At 42.4% G+C, this 19,302-nt stretch overlaps 1 protein-coding gene across 1 annotated transcript; it reads right to left on the bottom strand.

The window, feature by feature from the left end:
- Positions 1–1,556: 1,556 nt before the first annotated feature.
- Smco1 (single-pass membrane protein with coiled-coil domains 1) lies at positions 1,557–6,003 on the bottom strand. The gene is given in 4 exon segments (XM_036204087.1): positions 1,557–1,809; positions 1,811–2,195; positions 2,602–2,751; positions 5,936–6,003. Coding segments are annotated over 4 exon segments (663 nt in total). The 3' UTR covers positions 1,557–1,749.
- Positions 6,004–19,302: the final 13,299 nt, after the last annotated feature.

The following is a 19,302-nucleotide window of genomic DNA, read 5'->3' as shown; positions in this document are numbered from 1 at the left end:
AAACAGAGAGTTCTAGGTCTAAGAGATTCTGGTTCAATGCTCCTGTAAATCTGTAAGAAGGCTGCTCTTACCAGGGAGTTGAAAGTTTGGGCTGAGAATCCTCAGACCTGTGACAACTTGGCATTTACACTGCCTCCTATGGCACAGTCCCCTGATGTCTGCATCCTTCCTTTCTAAAGACTTAAGGCCCATAAGCTTGGCAAGAAGTATCCAGACTCTATCTGTTGGGATATTTTTTTTTGGGGTACATTGTGTGAAGAGGTGTCTCTGTCCTTCCTCACCTGCCTAAGGCACCTTCTGATTGGTTTGATAAAGAGCTGAACAGCCAATAGCTAGGCAGAGAGGATAGGCAGGATTTCCAGGGAGAGACTGGAACTCTGGGAAAGAATCTGAGGTGTGAGAGATTCACCAGTAAGAATCAAAGGAAGTAGGACTTATGGTACTGAGGAGAGATAACAAGCCATGTGGCAAAACATAGGTTAATATAAATGAGTTCATTTAAAATTTAAGAGCTAGTTGGGAACAAGCCTATGCTAAGGCCAAGCTTTTGGAATTAATAAAAAGTCTCCATGTCATTATTTGGGAGCTGGCAGACTAAAGAAAGAGCCATCGTTATAGTCTGTCCTGGAGCTATGGTTGTGAGACACCTGGCATAGGTGCTGGGAATGGAACTCATAGCCACTGAGTCATCTCTCCACCCCAATATGTTATGTTTTTATTGATTAATTTCCTTTTAATAGGCATTCAAAATTCACAATGTTCAAAATGAATAGTCTGACTCTTTCTAAAGAAACTAAAGAAATATCTATTTCATACAGACACCAAAGATAAGCCAAAGAAGAGATTCCATCTCAGTTCAGCTTGGGGAACCAATGAGTTCATTAGTCTTACAGGAACTGAGTGCTTACAGAAGCATGGATTGACTCAAAGGCAAGCCACACCACCTACAATTCCCACCTCAGCATGAGGATGACCCACAAAAGCTTCACCACTAGATTCCCAACCACTGTCAACTGTCTACCTCCCGTATACTCTAGCATCCCCTAAGACCAGGGGGAGCAAGATTATGTACAGCTTGTGGCTGGGGCTGGAATCTCAGGGGAAAGTAACATTTCCCTTTCCCTTCAGTGGGGAAGTGACAATAGCCCTGATCTCATGACCATGTCCTGTGGCTGATCCCAGCTTCTCTGATGCAAGACAGGGATGCCACGTCACACCTAGGGGGCAAGTTCCACCATCCAGTGAAAAGAATTTCTTTCCTTTTGGCTCTTAACCTCTTTGTTCTCCTCCTCCTAAAATAATATTCCTTAAGTATCACTGCAGAAGTGTAGATATCTACACTAATACACAGTATCTTTTAAAAATATCATAGATATGTATGTATAGTTGGTTTTGCCCCATTTTGTACTTACCATTAGATAAATATTTAAATGAAACAGCACCAAATCTGAGTGATGATTCCATATAAATTTATTTTATTTTTTATGTTTATGGTATTGGGGATTGAACCCAGGACCTCATGCATACAAAGCATATACTCTTGGCCACACCCCCAGACTATTTCATTATAAACAGTTTACCTATTTTTTAACATGGCTACACACAAAAAATATTGTGTCAATTTGTCATAATTTCTTTAATGCTCCTTCCGCTCTTGCTATAAAATAAGCCTACAGTAATTAGATTATTCATTTTTGTTGTGCAATTCAAATGACTGAAGGTGGGATTGCTGAGTTATTGGGTAACAGGTTAGTCTCTGATTGGTGGTATCAACTCTTTTAGGGATGCCTTTTGGTTTCCAGGGCTCCTGCACTGCTTTCCCCTTCTCGATGACCTGAACAGCTCGCAGCAAACCATCCTGCAGAGCCTGGTTCTTCACCATGTTGGTGATCATGAAGGTGACATCTTTGATGTACATCCGTCTTACATTAGCAGCATAGTGTTCTGCTTTGTTGCCGTGTGCAATGAAGAAGATACAGAGTGCTGTGACATCTCTCTCTTGCAACCCATATTCCTCCAGGACAGACTCCCACACAGTTCTAACGTGCTTGTTCTTGACTTGTCGTCTAAGGACGGAGGCTAAGGTTGGAAGACTTCTCACCAGGTCTGGAAGCTTCTGAAGCACTCGAGTGTGCAAGCAGATAAGGACTTCAATGACATAGCTATATAAAATATTCAGTTCCATTGAGGTGAACCTATGAAAAATGTGGAAATCTCCTTAGATGGAATATTTTGTGTACAAACATAAGTTACATTTGATTAGGTTCACTCAATGTAAACCCACTAGGAAACCAGCTATGTATTTCAGAAGTACAGCCTGTACCAAACTGTGTAGCTGAGTTCTCAGGCCACCCATTGGATGAGCTTCCCTTGGTGAGGGAGTTCTGTTACTCATTCCTGTCCATAAGACCAGCGGGTTAGAGACTCACAGGGTGGGTACTGTGGTGCCTGGCATAAACACAAGCGTTCAGATCAACCTTTTCTGAAGGAAGGAAGCCAAGCCTGAGTAATGCCGCTGGGACGTACTAAACATAGTTTTGGAAAGGCCACTGAAAGCTCTCACAAAGCCACAAAAGCCAGGATTTCTCAACTGTTGCTCACCCGAGGGCCAGAACTGCTGTCCATATCTCATCGTGGGCTGCCTGGCTTGCCAAAGTCTTGCTCTGGTGTTCAAGTTGCTGTGTCAGGTTATCCTTGGCGACGTCTAGTTCGCTGAATTGAATGTCTAGAGCTTGGAGCTTGTTCTCTACTCTACAGGATTAAAGACTCAAAGGTAAGTTCAGGCCAGGGTAACCCTAAGACTAACAGATTATTTCCAACCCCTGCCAGATTTAGATAGGTACTTAAAAGTGAACAGGCTTCCCATTTGCCAAGCCCTCTACTGACCTTGCTCTTCACATCGGCAGCCTTCTGACTGTCTAATTAGTTGTTCCTGTGTCTTGTACAACACTTACACTCCACAGACTGTCAACAAGCATTACTTCTCGTGACTCTAAGAAGGGAAGCCGTTGGTTGTTGCATTTTAGGGATGGATTTATTTTGTGGGTGGAGGGAGGGGTTGGGGTGCATGTGTGGAAGTCAAAGGACAAATTGTAGGAGTTATTTTCTCCTTCCACTATGTGGGTCTTGGGGTGTGAACTCAGGTGGTAAGGCCTAGGGCAGCAAGTGCCTTTACCAGCTCAACCATGTCACCAGCTCCATTTTTACTTTTTAGTGAGGGAAAGTTTATTTGTTAGAGCTGTAAAAGTCTGATTTTGCTATTTTAGAGATAACTTAAACTTGAAAAAGACCAAATCACTTAAGTGATGAGTGCGAGAACCAGTGAACATAATAAAGTGGCTTTCTTTACCCTATTAGGACTTTGCAGATCTGTTTTTACTTCAAGGATCAGCTCAGATTTTATCGTGTGTGTGTGTGTGTGTGTGTGTGTGTGTGTGTGTGTGTGTGTGTGTGATGGTAATGCTGGGGACTAAACCTAGGACTTCATACCTTCTATGCCAGAGCTCTACCACTGGACTATGTCCAGTCCTCCCTCCATGCTCTTCTTAAATCCACTCTCTGGGAAATCCTTGCTTCTATCATGTAATACTTCTTGTTTTAGTTTGCGTTGTCCGAAGTAAAGTATAAATTCTACATAGGAGATCAGTGGCCATTTCTTAGAGATATTATTCCTGTCCCCCCATAGCTAGCAGAGGCTTATAGAGAAATGGTGACTGATGTCCAGGTCATACAGCTGATGAGAAAGAATGACCAGCTGAGCTGTCGTCACAAGGGGACTGACGTAGCTCGAGTAGCCCTGAACACCAGAGGCACCATACCACTGAGACTGCACCTAGAGGAACCACAAAGAGCTAGGGTGACAACTCACTGGCCAGAAAGAAGGGGTAAGAAAATTCAGTTCTCTCTCCAGTGACCTCAACACTTTGTGGCTGCCCATGATTATGTCCTGACCCTCTTCTCTTGGTCCTCAGTTTCTCCCAATAGTAACTGAGTTCCAGGTACCACTTTTCTCTTAGACTTATACTCCTATCTATTATGTGCATGTCTCCCAAGGTGGAGACATCAAATCCAGCTGTCCTAAGCTTAGCTTTATGAACTCTCTCCTCCACCTTCAGAAATTATGATAGAGGAATTTTCAGGTTTTTTTTGTTTTTGTTTTGTTTGTTTTTTTGAGATAGGGTTTCTCTGTGTAGCTTTGTGCCTTTCCTGGAACTCCCTTGGTAGCCCAGGCTGGCCTCGAACTCACAGAGATTTGCCTGGCTCTGCCTCCTGAGTGAGGGATTAAAGGCATGTGCTCCCACCACCCGGTGAAATGTGTATTTTATAGGCGTATGAAGCCTGTGAGGCTTACATGCAGCAGCCTCTGTTTTCAAGTCAAAACTACGCCACCTGACTGTCTTTAACTTTAGACTTGAAGCTGTAATGCTGTAGATCATTGCTAATTTGAACTCTATAGATGAGCTCTAGCTTGTCGATGATAACAGTTTATAATTGCAGAAGTTCTTTGGAATACCCCGCCAAAAGACATGCAGACCACTCTAAGAAATGTTGGAAAAGAGGCTGGAGAGATGGCTCAGTGGTTAAGAGCACCGACTGCTCTTCCAGTAGGCCCTGAGTTCAATTCCCAGCAACCACATGGTGGCTCACAACCACTTGTAATGAGATCTGGTGCCCTCTTCTGGCCTGCAGGCAGAATACTGTATACATAATAAATAAATAAATCTTTAAAAAAAAAATCTTGAAAAAGAATGTGCAGATGGCTCATCAGGTTAAGGTACTTGCTGCCAACCTGGTGACCTAACTTCCGTCCCTTAGCCCCACATGGTGGAAGGAGAAAACCAATCCCTTCAAGTTTTCCTCTGACTTCCACATGGGTGCCTGTAGCATGCACAACTCCTCCCTACCACATAAATAACTAATATATTTATTATATATCAGAGGTGGGCGGTGTGGGGGGCACGCCTTTAATCCCAGCACTTGGGAAGGAGAGGCAGGTGGATCTCTGTGAGTTCGAGGCCAGCCTGGTCTACAGAGCTAGTTCCAGGACACTTAGGGCTAAACACATACACATATACACACACACACAAAACTGTCTCAAAAAACAAAAACAACAACAGACAAAAGGGCTGGAGCAGGTTGGGGATTTAGCTCAGTGGTAGGGCGCTTGCCTAGCAAGCGCAAAGCCCTGGGTTCGATCCTTAGCTCAAAAAAAAAAAAAAAAAAGGTGGGGGGAGCTGGAGAAATCGGTTAGTGGATAAGTGTACTTGTTCTTGAAGACCTGGGTTTGACTCCCAGCCCCCACATGGTGACTCATAGCTGTCGATACCTCCAGTTCTAGGGGATCTAATGCCCTCTTCTGACCTCTGAGGGAACCAGGCACACATGTGGTACACATCAATAAGTAATGCTAAAAAGAATTTTTAAATTAAAAAAATGTAAATCTGAGAGTAATGTTTCCTACCACAACCCCCTAGCTCAGTTAACAGCTTTACAGTTTATTCAATTGTTTGAATTGAATTCTAAGAATAATTCTCAACCCTTCCCCCACAACTGATATCTATTTAACCCACTTCCCACCTGTCATACCAGTAAACCAGTCCATCACCTTGAACCTGGTCCTACGACTACAGTCGTCTAACTGGGCCCTTGCTCCAGCCTCCAATTCATCCCTCACACGTTTCTATAAAATACTGTCTTGGTCATATTTTTAGATTTATTTATTTATTTATGTATATGAGTACTCTATCGGCATGCACACCTTTATGCCAGAAGAGGGCACCAGATCTCATTACAGATGGTTGTGAGCCACCATGTGGGTGCTGGGAATTGAACTCAGCACCTCTGGAAGAGCAGCCAGTGCTCTTAACCACTGAGCCATCTCTCCAGCCCTATTGTGATCATTTAACTCAGTAAAAAATGTATTTTTTTATGGCACCTGACTTTAGAGATGAACTGGATCTCCTCAGCAAGAAGCATAATGCCTTTCTGAGTCTTCTCACACATTCTAGTTGCTAATCTGTAATTCCAATCTTTTATGAAGTCAAAATGTAGTTTCCTCACTATAAAATTCCTCCTCCTATGTATTTCCTCATAAACTCACTCAGATGCTGTGATCCAGCAAAGTATCCCTCTGTGAAGAGCCGCTTCCTTAGGCCAAATGGATTGGTCCCTCCTTCATGTTCCTTTGGTCTCTTTGGAACATCACTAGTATAAGATCACGTGTATTAAATTGTATTAAAAAAAAAAAAAACAATTCTACTATTCCTGTAGGCTATGAGCTCTTCAAGGGAAATAGTCAAATTTTACTTATTTCTGTGAATCTAGCATGAATTGAAGGGAATTATAACATATTAAAGAAGCTTTTTTTTTTTTGGTTCCATGCATGTGAGTGTGTGTGTGTACATGCGTGCACATGCAGATGCAGGGGGTTTAAAAACCAGGGCCTTTCACCTACACAAACATTCTACTATGGAGCTAAACCCCAACCCCCAAGATTTTTCTTTATTATCGCTTTACTTGGTTTTTGAACCTGCAAGCCTCCGACCACTTTAGCAAACACAGTTCTTATAGCATGTCTGCTGTGCTCTGCTTATTTCTCTGCTTCATTCTTCACTCCCCATCTTGTGAGAAGAGCAGACCCTGGCCTAGTCCCTCCCTGGAGCCCCAGCCACCTTCTCATTGCTTCCTTCAAGGATATCAGAGTTGTGCTTTCATGGTTCATCTTCTTTAGGAAGGGGGAAGGAAATAAAGCAAGATGAAAACCCTGTGGAGGTTGAGGGCTGCTGTTTTCTGCTCCGCAACAGGCAGCAGCAATGGGAACATCCTATCCAAATTCTGCCTGGAAGGTCACTAAGTACGTGAAGCTTTTAATAGCTTGAACATCCAAATATAGTTTCAAAGAACCAATGGCGTGAACACGGGTGTCCTGGAGTGCACTATAACATTTGCTTTTGAGAACAGACCAAGCCATTATCAGACAACATGGCACCATACACAAGTGTAGCTTTGTTTATACTGGAAAACTTATACAGGGACATACAAACATATATGCTACTCTACAATTAAATTTGATGGAGATGCTACTTTCATTTTAAAAATATTTATTTTCTGTACATGAGTGTTTTGTATGCACATAAGTCTGTGCACCAAGTGCCAGAAGAGGGTGACAGGTCCCCAGGAACTAGAACTACAGATAGTTGTGAACTCTCATGTGGGTGCTGCCGGGCCAAAGTAGGTCCTACAGAAGAGCAATAACAAATGGTGGGTTTTTGTTTGCTTGCTTATTTGTTTGTTTGTTTGTTTGTTTTTCAGACAGAGTCTGTGTAGCCCTGGCTATCCTGGAACTCTCTGTGTAGACCAGGCTAACCTGGAATTCACAGAGATCCGCCTACTTCTGCTCCCAAGTGAAGGGATTAAGGATATGTGCCACCATGCCTAGCTAACAAGAGCTTAACTGTGAGCTATCTCTCTAGCCCCAGTTTCATATTTTAATTGCTTTTTTTTTTTTCCAGAGCTGAGGACCGAACCCAGGGCCTTGGCAAGTGCTCTACCACTGAGCTAAATCCCCAACCCCTTAATTGCTTTTTAAAAAAACTAAATTATAATCTAAATCAGTTTTTAAAAGGTGTCTTACATTTTTATGATGATAATGATGGTTTTAAAGTTAAAAATCTAACCAATGGTAGAAATTATTGAGTATTATTGAAGGCTTCTAGTAGTATGAAATGAGGAACTGATAGAAAAATACACATGAAACAGGATTTCTCTGTGGTACCATGGTTCGAGTCTGTAGCCCCCTTTCAGGAGACTAACACAGGAAGAGCTGCCCAGCCTATGAACTCAAGGCCAGACTGGGCCGCATCTCAGAACCCTTTCTCAAAACAAAAATAAGTTACCTGTTGTTATTTTTTTTTTTTAAAAAGTAGTAAATAGGCACTGACTCCAAAAATCATAGAAGATGACAGAAGGTCATGAAGGTTCATTAGGGAAATGCTCACACTGAAGTAGGAAAATGCTCACGGGTTGGGGATTTAGCTCAGCTAGCAAGCACAAGGCCCTGGGTTCGATCCTCAGCTCAAAAAAAAAAAAAAAAATGCCCACACTCACGGTGGGTCTTATCCTTAAAGGGAAGTGTTATTATGGGGAGCAGGAGGAGGGGTAGATGAAGTATACTACAGACTGCAGAATTTGTATGAGCAAAATCCCAGAGATGGCAAGGTAACTGACTAGTTCAGGAACTATGAGTATATGTTTGTTTCTTTGTTTTTTGAGACAGGGGTTTGCTATAACTGTCTAGCCAAGCCCTGCCCCTACCTCACAATCCTTTTTTGCCCTGGCTTCCCAAGTGCGAGGACTTCCGGTGTGCACCAAGTCCAGCTCAGGAAGGTGTTTTGATCAAATGATTCATGGGAGCTTAAGAAAATATTTAAGCTTATAAGAACTAAGTCATGTTTGCTCACTCACTGAAGAATTTATTCCCGTCAATACTTATTGGACATCATAAATGGTAATTAAATGGATAATACCTATGAATGATGGGAAGGCAAAAACCCTCCTCCCCAGGGAATGTGCTAACAGAGAGGAATGGGGATAACAAAGCTAAAAATGCTGCCGGATAGCAAAACAAACAGTCAACAGAGTGAAGAGACCACCCACAGAACAGAATATAATTACAAGTCACACATTAAACAAGGGCAAACATCTAAAATATATACAAACCCCCAAAACCTCAACAATAACATACTACTGAAATTAACACAATTTTATTTTATTTTTACTTTGTTTGTTTGTTTTGTTTTGTTTTTCAAGACAGAGTGTCTCCGTGTAGTTTTGGTGCCTGTCCTGAATCTCGCTCTGTAGACCAGGCTGGCCTTGAACTCAGAGATCCACCTGGCTCTGCCTCCCGAGTGCTGGGATTAGAGGCATGCGCTGCCACCACCACCTGGCCACAATTTTATTTTTAAAACTTGAGGTTTAATTTTTTTTATGTGTACATGTGTTTTGGCTGCATGTGTCTGTGTACCCTGTGCATGCAGTACCCATGGAGGCCAGCAGAGGGTTCAGATCCCCTTGGAACTGGAGTTAACAGATGGCTGTTAGCAGCTATGTGGGCAATGGGAATCAAACCAAGGTCCTTTTGGAAGAGCAGCCATCTCTCAAGCCAGGCCAATCAACCTGCCTGAGACTTTGAAACTGAAGGAAAGTGTGTTGACTATTCTTGTCAACTTGACTACATCTGGAATTAATTGAAATCCAAAAATGGAGGACACACCCGTGAGGGATTTTTGCTTAAAGTGGGTCAATCCACTTCTAATCTGGATCTTTGAGATAGGAAGGCACAAGCCTCTAATCTGGATCTTTGCTTTACCTCAGCCCCCAACCTGAGCAGGCAATCCCTGGGGACACGCCAGCCAAGCCTGCCAGAGAAGCAAACAGGCCAGCACAGCAGGTTAGCTAAGAGCTTCATATCATCGCCATCCTCCCTGCTCTCCTCCATATCTAATGCCCAGTCCTGTGAGCGCTGCGGCAGACCACCAGTGTGGCTCTTCATTCTCTGTCCCCATTCTCAGAGGACTAGGCAGACTCTGGTGGAACAGACTTTTTTCCTCCCTCCCATGAACTCCCAGCCTTCCCTCCTAGTGCGTCGCCATTCCCAAGTATCAACTCCCAATACCTAGAACACATTTTACCTGGAACACCCCCCCCCCCAGTGGCCACACCTATCAGGATCCCAAGAATTTCCTACCAGACAACACACAGTCACTGCACTCTCCAAAGAACCAGATAGTGCAACAGTAACCAAGGAACAAAACACCCACCTCACAAAGACAACCAGATGTCAGCACCTAGAATTAGAATCTTCCCAAACCCAGATGCCTAGATGCCAGCATAAAAACACAGTCAACAACAGCCAGGACAATATGTCTCCACTAGAGCCCAGCAACCCTACCCAGTAGGCTCTGAGTATTGCACCATAGCTGAAACACAAGGCAAAGGCCTTAAAATAGCTTTTATGAATATAAGAGAAGCCCTTAAAGAGGAAATAAATCACTTAAAGAAATGTATGAAAAAACAAAGAGTGGAAGGGAGTAAAGGTTCAAGACCTGAAAGTGGAAATAGAATCAATAAAGAAAACGCAAACAAGCTAGAGAGATGGCTCAGTGGTTAAGAGCACTGGCTCCTCTTCCAGAGGACCTGGGTTCAATTCCCAGTACGTACATCTGGGCAGCTCACAACTGTGTACAGCTCTAGTTCCAGAGGATCTGACACCCCCCCCCCCAGACATATATGCTAGCAAAACACAAATGCACATAAAATAATAAAAAAAAGCAAGAAAACTCAAACAGAGGGAAATCTGGAAATGAAAAAGTTAGGAACTTAAACAGGAACCTCAGAGGCAAGCCTCACCAACAGAATATAAGAGATGCAAAAGAGAATCTCAGACAAGAAGACATGAAGAAATGGACATCATTCAAAGAAAATGTTAAACTTATAAAACTTCTGGCACAAAACATCCAGGAAATCTGGGACACTATAAGAAGATCAAATCTAATCATCTAAGAATACAGGAAGGATGTGGCTGGAGAGATGGCTCAGAGGTCATTGACTGCCCTTCCAGAAGGCCTGATTTCAGTTCCCAGCAACCACATGGTGGCTCACAGCCATCTATCTAATGAGATCTGATGCTTCTCCTAGTGTGCAGGCAGAACACTGTAAATATAATAAATAAATCTTGAAAAAATAGGGAGAAGAAACTCAGTTCAAAAGCACAGAACAAAAAATTCAAAGAAATCACAGAAGAAAATTTTTCTGACTAAAGAAGGAAATGCCTATCAAGGTACAAGAAGCACACAGAAACTGGGTAGTGCACACCTTTGATCCCAGCATTTGGAAGGCAGAGGCAGGCAGATCTCTGAATTCAAGGGCAGCCTTGTTTACAGAGTGAGTTCGAGGACAGCCAGAGCTACACTGTGGAACCCTGTCTCAATAAATCTTAAAAAGAGAGAGAGAGAGAGAGCAGGGGGGGTGGGAGAGAAGAAGGATGGATGTAAAGGAAGGAAGGAAGAAGAGAAGCATACAAAACACCAAACAGACTGGGCCAGAAAGGAAATTCCCCTTGGTACATAATAATCAAAACACCAAGTGTACAGAACAAAGAAAGAATATTAAAAGTTGCAAGGGGAAAAGACCAAGTAACATATAAGGGCAGACCTATTAGAATAACACCTGACTTCTCAATGGAGACTCTAAAGCCAGAAGGTCCTGGACAGATATTCTACAGTCTCTAAGAGACAACAGATGCCAGCCCAGACTACTATATCTAGCAAAACTTTCAATCACAATGGATGGAGAAAATAAGACAATCCACGATAAGACCAAAATTAAGTATTATGTATGTACAAATCTACCCTGCAGAAGGCACCAGAAGAAAACTCCAACATAAAAGGATTAACCACATCCAAGAAAACACGAGGAATAATCTCAGACCAGCAATTCAAAAGAGAAAACACACACACACCACTACCACAACAGCAATGACAAAATAACTGTAATCAACAAACACTGCTCATCAATATCTCTCAACATCAATTGTTTCAATTTTCCAATAAGAGACTAACAGAGCGGATGTGAAAACAGAATCTACCCTTCTGTTGTATCCAAGAATCACACCTTAACATCAAGAATAGACAGCACCTCAGGGTAAAAGGATGGAAAAAGCTATTCCAAGCAAATGGACCTGTGGTGATCTGAGCAAGAATGGCCCCCTAGATTCATGTATTTGAAATGCTTGGTCACCAGGGAGTGGCACTATTTGCAAGGATTAGGGGGTGTGGTCTTGTTGGAGGAAGTGTGTCACTGGGGGTGGGCTTTGAGGTTTCAAAAGCACATACCAAGACCAATGTCTCTCAACCTGCCTATCAAGATGTAGTTCTCAACTACTTCTCCAACACCATGCCGCCATGTCTGCTGCCCTTCTTCCCACCGCAATGATAATGGGCTAAACCTCTGATATTGTAAGCAAACCCCCAATTAAATGTTTTCTTTGGTTTGAGTTGCCTTGGTCATGTCATCTCTTCACAGCAACAGAACAGTTATTAAGGCAAGACCTAAGAAACAAGCAGGTGTAGCCATTTTAGTATCTGAATGACAGGAATTCCAGCCACGCCCCCATGATCACAAAAGCCCTGACGAGACACTTTAAGTCATTTCCACATTATATGTCCTATGTAATCCATACGCTGCATGGTCATGTAAATAGCGCTCAGCATGACCACGTGATCTATGTGAATGCATGGAATAGACACGTGGGCCCATGTGCACAATCGAGGGATAGTCCTTAAAAGGCAGATCCTATGTACCATCCTCCTCCTCCTCACATGTCTTTCCAGCAGGCCTGATCACATCCTGTCCTTTCCTCTTCCCAATGAAAACTATTGATAGTGGGGTTTTTGTTTGTTTTGTGACTTTTCCTCACATAAGATCAACACTGATAAAATTGACTTCAAACCAAAGCTAATCAGAAGAGATAGGGAAGGACAATACATACTCATCAGAAGGAAAAAGTCCAAGAAGACATTGGAAATCCTTAACATCTATGCACCAAACACAAGGGCACCCAAGTTCATAAAAGAAATACTACTACAGCTTAAATCACATATTGATTCTCACACTGATAGTGAGAGACTTTAATATCACACTTTCAACAATAGATCATCGAGACAAAAATTAAACAAAGAAATGCTGGAGCTGATTAACATCATTGCGAATGTTATAGCTGTGGAGGAAAAGGTATTCTGACTTGCAGGGAAGTCAAGCTATACCTGGAGCTGCAAAGGGACAGCTCTGGAGGCAGGAAGTCAGGCTTTACCTACAGCTGTGAAGAGAGATATCCTGGATACCTACAGCTGTGAGGAGAAAGGCATCCTGACTTGTCAGGAAGTCAGCAATCTCCGGCTTTGGTGACAAGTTTGTTACTCCCCCCAGCCCCCAGCCTCCCTAAGGGAACATCTCAGCAAAGGTTCTTCTGCTCCATGCCAGTGAAAGAAGATCTTCACCCAGAACTCCTTTAAGAAATTTGGGAAGGAGGAGTCCAGGAGAGCGGCTGCCTTCACCAGGGTGGAGAAGGATAGCCCACAACTGAATGGGCAAAGGGGCTTGTGTAGGGCTTCTTACGGGTGGAGTTTCTCCAGGGAGATTTTCTGCTCAGGGGCTGGTTGGTTGGTTTTGTTGGTCAGGGGCAGAGTTGGCTCTGGTTTCAGGGCTAAACTGTGTTTCTTTCCCTGGCCCCTTTTAGCCTTTTGGCTCTGGTTTTAGGGCCAGGGCGTTATTTCTTTCACTGGCTCTGGGTCTAGGGCCAAACTGTGTTTCTTTGGCTCAGGTCTCAGGGCCAGGGTGTGTTACTTTCACAAGCTCTGGTTTCAGGGCCAGGGTGGGTTTCTTAGGCTGGCCATTTCCCCCTACAATCATAAACCAAATGCTCCCCAGTAACGACACCAAGACTTATTATTTGTTGTGGGATATTTTGTTTGTGTTCTGACAAATAAAACTTGCTTGGAGTGAGAGGGTGGAGCTAGCCACTAGTTAACCATAGAGGTCTGGAGGTCTGTACAGAGAGGAGACAGGAAGTGATAAGGAGGGACAGAGACAAGATCTCAGCCCTTTTGAAGTGGAGGAACAGAAGAGGTAGGAAGCTCCCCTATCCCTCTGATCTTTCAAGTTTTTACCCCAATACCTGACTCCTGTTTTTTATTGATAAGATTAATTAGATATATGCTTCATTTGGTTCTCTGGAAAATCCTTTTGTACACTGTAAAGATTTATCACTGTGATTGGTTTAGTAAACACGCTGCCTGGCCAATAGCTGACTAGGATAAAGTTAGGCAGGAAAGCCAAACTGAGAATGATGAGATGAGGAAGGGAGGAGTCAGAATTGTCAGCCAGAGAACAAGTCAGACACACAAAATGGGATAGAAGTAAAAGCCACAAGCCTCGAGGTAGCACATAGATGAACAGAAATGGGTTAATTTAAGTTGTAAGAGCTAGCTAGTAACAAGCCTGAGCTTTCAGCCAAGTATCTAAATTATTATAAGCCTCTGTGTGATAATTTGGGAAGCAGCTGCTGGGTATTTGGGAACAGGCAGTCAGGATACAGAAACATCTGATTACAGTTATTAATTATGAAAGCTCAGCTGATAGCTTAGGCTTGTTATTAACTAGCTTTTACAATTCAAATGAACCCATTTTTTTAAAATCAATCTACTTTTAGTCTTATGGCTTTATTACCTTAAACATATACTGCCCCATGCTGCTTCCTTTCCATTTGGCTGGTGACTCCACCCTTCTTCCCAGAAGTCCTTCTGACCCCCAAATCCTGCCTAGCTATTTATTATTTATTTATTATGTATACAGTGTTCTGCCTGCATGTACTCCTGCAGACCAGAAGAGGGCATCATTACAGATGGTTGTGAGCCACCATGTGGTTGCTGGGAATTGAACTCAGAACCTTTGGAAGAGCAGCCAGTGCTTTTTGTTAAATTAATTTATTTTATTTCATGTGCATTGGTGTTTTGCCTGCATTACAGACAGTTGTAAGCTGCCATGTGGGTGCTGGGAATTGAACCCGGGTCCTCTGGAAGAACAATCAGTGCTCTTAACCACTGAGCCATCTCTCCAGCCCTGCAGCCAGTGCTCTTTGCCCGGCCATTTAGCTTTTTATTAAACCAATCCAAGTGACACTTCTTCACAGTGTACAAAAGATTATTCCACAACAAAATGGACCTAACACATATTTACAGAACATTTCATCCCAACACAAAGGAATGTTCCTTCTCAGCACCTCATGGAACTCTTTCTAAAACTGACCACTCAGACACAAAGAAGTCTCAACAGACACAAGAAAATTGAAATAACTCCCTGCACCCATTTGACCACCACAGATTGAAGCTGGAGTTCAACAGCAACAGAAACAACAAAAGGCTTGCAAACTCATGGAAACTCAACAACTCACTACTGTATGAAAAATGGGCTAAGAGAGATTAACAGAGAAATTAAAGACTTTCTACAGTTGAATAAAAATGAATACACAACACATCCAAACTTAGGGGACACAATGAAGGTGGTTCTAAGACTAAGTTTATAGCACTAAGTGCCTACATTAAAAACAAAAATTGGAGCGATCTCATACTAGCAACAGCACACTTGAAAGCTCTAGAATAAAGAGAAGAAATCACATACAAAAGGAGCAGATGGCAAGGAATAATCAAACTCATGACTGAAATCAATAAAATAGAAACAAACAAACAATACAAAGAGTCAATGAAATAAAGAGTTGATTCTTTGAGAAAAATCAGTAAGATTGACAAACCCGCTCTCTCTGCTCTCTGCTCTGCTCTGGTCCCTTCTCTTCCCCCACCATTTTTCTCTCTCTCCAGGCCTGGCTCCCCTCTCCCCACCCCTTCCCTCCTAATAAAGCTCTGAAAAAAGAAAAAAAAAAAAGATTGACAAACCCTTATCCAAACTAATTAATGGGTACAGAGAGAGAATATCCAAATTAACAAAATCAGAAATGAAAAGGGGGACATAACAACAGACACTGAGGAAATCCAGAGAGTCATAGGATATATTTGAAAAATCTGTATTCCACTGAATTAGAAAATCTAGAAGAAATGAGTAATTTCTTTGGTACATACCACTTACCAAAGTTAAAGGTAAGATAAGAAATTTAAACATATATAATCTCTAATGAAATAGAAGCATTATTAAAAGTCCCCCCCCACCAAAAAAAGCCTAGGGCCACACAGTTTTAGTACAGAATTCTATCAGGCTTTCATAGAAGAGTTAATGCCAATACTCCTCAAATAATTCCATAAAATAGAAACAAAAGGAACATTGCCCAATTCATTTTATGAGGCCATTGTACCCTGATACACAGACCACATAAAGACCCAACAAAGAAAGAGATTTACAGACCAATTTCCCTTATGAACAAAGATGGAAAAATTCTCAATAAAATACTTGCAAACCAAATCCAAGAGCACATCAAAAAGAACACCATGATCAAGCAGTTTTCAACCCAGAGATGCAGGGATGGTTCAACATACACAAACTGATAACTTTAACAAACTGAAAGACAAAAACTACATGGTCATCTCATTAGATGCAGAAAAGGCCGCTGACAAAATCCAACACCCCTTCATGATGAAAGTCCTGGAGAGATTAGGAATACAAGGGGCATACCTCAACATAACAAAGGCAGTTTACGGCAAGCCCATAGCCAATGGAGAGAAACTCAAAGCAATTGCACTAAAGTCAGGAATAAGACAAGGTTGTCCACTCTGTGCGTATGTGTGTGTGTGTGTGTGTGTGTGTGTGTGTGTGTGGTGTGTGAGAGAGAGAGAGAGAGAGAGAGAGAGAGAGAGAGAGAGAGAGAGAGAACACAAGCGCATGTGAGAGCCAGAGGACATCTTTGTGGAGACGTTCTCCTAGTCTATCTTACATGGGTTCTGGGTGTTGAATTCAGATCCGGCAGCTTGCACAGCAAGTAGTTAACCTGATGAGCTACCCTGAGGGCCTGAGGACTCATTGTTATTACTCTGAGACGGGTCTCACAGTGTAGCCCTGGCTGGCTTGGAACTCAATGTGTAGACCAGGGTAGCCTCGAACACACAGAGAGCACCTGTCTTGGGTGAAGGTGTGCTCCATCACATCTGGTCCAATGACTGCATTCTTTTTTCTTTTCTTTTCTTTCTTTCTTTCTTTCTTTTTTTTTTTTTTTTTTTTTGGTTTTCCAAGACAAGGTTTCTCTGTGTAGCTTTGTGCCTTTCCTAGAACTCATTCTGTATCCCAGGCTGGCCTTGAACTCACAGAGATCCACCTGCCTCTGCCTCCCGAGTGCTGGGATTAAAGGCGTTCGCCACCACTGCTCGGCGACTGCATTCTTTTGAATGAAAAAAAAAAATTAAATGTTTAGGGTTTACCACTAACTTTTATACTAAAATTGTGTATAAAGTTGCTTAAATACGTCCAAATCCAACATTAGGTATTAGCATCTTATGCATATAGTTCTTTAGCAACTATGAATTCAAATCTAAATTATTAAATGCAAGCCAGATTACAGCTATCTAAATGGCAGCATTAATTTACCATGAGCTGAGGCTGTTTCACTAAAACCAAATCACCTGCTGAAACATGTGTCTGGAGCTGGCTGCTTTAGAGCAGGCTCTTTCACATTGGACAAGATAATATCACAGGCAGAGAAATGAGTCATAAACTTTTCTCTAGAGCTAGGCATGTGCACATGCCTGTAACTCAGCACTCAGGAAGTGGAGGCAGGAGAATAGGAGTTCAGGGTCATCCTCCTTTATATAGTGACTTCAAGATCTGCCTGCATCATGTAAGAACCTGCTTCAAAAAAAAAAAAAAAAAAAAAAGCCAACTTCCAGAGGCCATGGCACACGGCACATGCTCATGACCCCAGCATTCAGAAGACTGAGGGATGAGGATTCCAAGTTCAAAGGTAGCATTGACTACACACATTAGGAAAAAACCAGAAACAACAAAACCCTTTTTAGGCCTGGAGAGATGACCCCAGGAGTTAAGAGCATTGGCTGCTAGCAGTTCAAGAGGAGCCTGATTTGACTTCCTGCCCACATGGTGGCTCACAACTATCTATAACTCTAGTCCCAGGAGATCCCAGGGACTAGAGTTATAGGGACTAGATCCCAGGTACAGTGCCAACATGATGCACAGACAAACATTGAGGCAAACGCTCATGCACATGAAGTAAAATGAATAGATTCTATATTCAGATTCAGAATATCAGAAGAATTCAGATTTCTTGCTGAATTAGTACATCATTTGTTTTATGCATTCTCTATTTAGATTTTTTTTTTTTTTCTTGGTTTTTCAACACAGGGCTTCTCTGGGTAGCTCTGGATGTCCTAGAACTTGCTCTGTAGTCCAGGCTGGCCTCAAATTCACAGAGATCCACCCCCCCCCAAGTGCTGGGAATAGAGGCATCATGCACCACTACCACCCAGCCTTTTTTTTGGAGCTGAGGATCGAACCCAGGGCCTTGTGCTTGCTAGGCAAACACTCTACCACTGAGCTGAATCTCCAACCCCTAAAAAAATTTGTTAAACACTTTTTTTCAAATGAAAGATACTTTGACATGGAAGGTAAAAGTTTTCTCATTATTTCTTGCTATTTCCACTGCTACTGTTGAATGGAGACTAGATGGTGGGTTATCAAAGAGGGAGCATATTTACTCTAGTGTAGAGTGATGGTTAATTCTGGGGTCTATGCATTATGTCTACCAAACAACCGAAGTATTTTTTGAATGTATGACTGCTAAAAAAATATCCTAGGCTTGGCTTATTCAGTCAAACAGCCAATGACTAAATCCTCATCAATAGTCTACCTTTTATTAAACATTAGAAAAATATCTCTGTGGCTCAGAGGTTAAAAGCAACGGCTGCTCTTCCAGAGGTCCTGAGTTCAGTTCCCAACAATCACATGGTGGCTCACAACCATCTGTAATGAGATCTGGTGTCCTCTTCTGGCCTGCAGGCGTACACGCAGACAGAACACTGTATACATAATAAATAAATCTTTAAAAATATATATATCTGGCTGAGTGTGGTGGAGTAGCCCTTTAATCCCAACACTAGGGGTGGGGAGGGGTGGAAGCGGAGGATCTCTGTGACCTCAAGGCCAGTTTGGTCTACCAAGTGAGCAATAGAACATCCAGAATGACCTGCCTCAAACAAATAAACCAAAAACCAAAAGAACAAAAAATGCCAAACCAAAACATCCTTCCCTTCCTCCCCTCTCCTACCTTTCTTTCTTTCCCTCTTCCCTTCCTTCGTTTACCTTTCTCTTTCTGGGACAGGGTCATCAGCTCAAGTTCCTGAATGCTGGGATTACAAGCATGCACCATCTACCTGGATATATTATTATTTCTAAGGTCATAATTAAAAAAAAAAGATTTATTTATTTATTATGAACACAGTGCTCTGTCTGCATGCATGCCTTCAGGCCAGAAGAGGGCGCCAGATTTCATGACAGAGGCCTGTGAGCCACCTTGTGTGCTCTTAACCTCTGAGACATCTCTCCAGCCCTCTAAGATCATAATCTTAAACAAGAAAACTAGGGAAAAGTATTAAGTTGTAAAATCTAACAAAAAGTCTTATATTCACTGGAAAATGAGGAGAAATCAAGTCAGACAAGAGCGCAGTGAAAGCCCCAAACCGCGTCTGGGAATGAAACACTGTGAACACCTGGCACAGGGTTAACCGTCAGAAC

Source organism: Onychomys torridus, chromosome 12 (genome assembly GCF_903995425.1).
Source record: "Onychomys torridus chromosome 12, mOncTor1.1, whole genome shotgun sequence".
Classification (NCBI taxonomy): Eukaryota; Metazoa; Chordata; class Mammalia; order Rodentia; family Cricetidae; genus Onychomys; species Onychomys torridus.
Note: the sequence above shows the minus strand (reverse complement) of the source record. Positions and strands in the feature narration are given on the sequence as shown.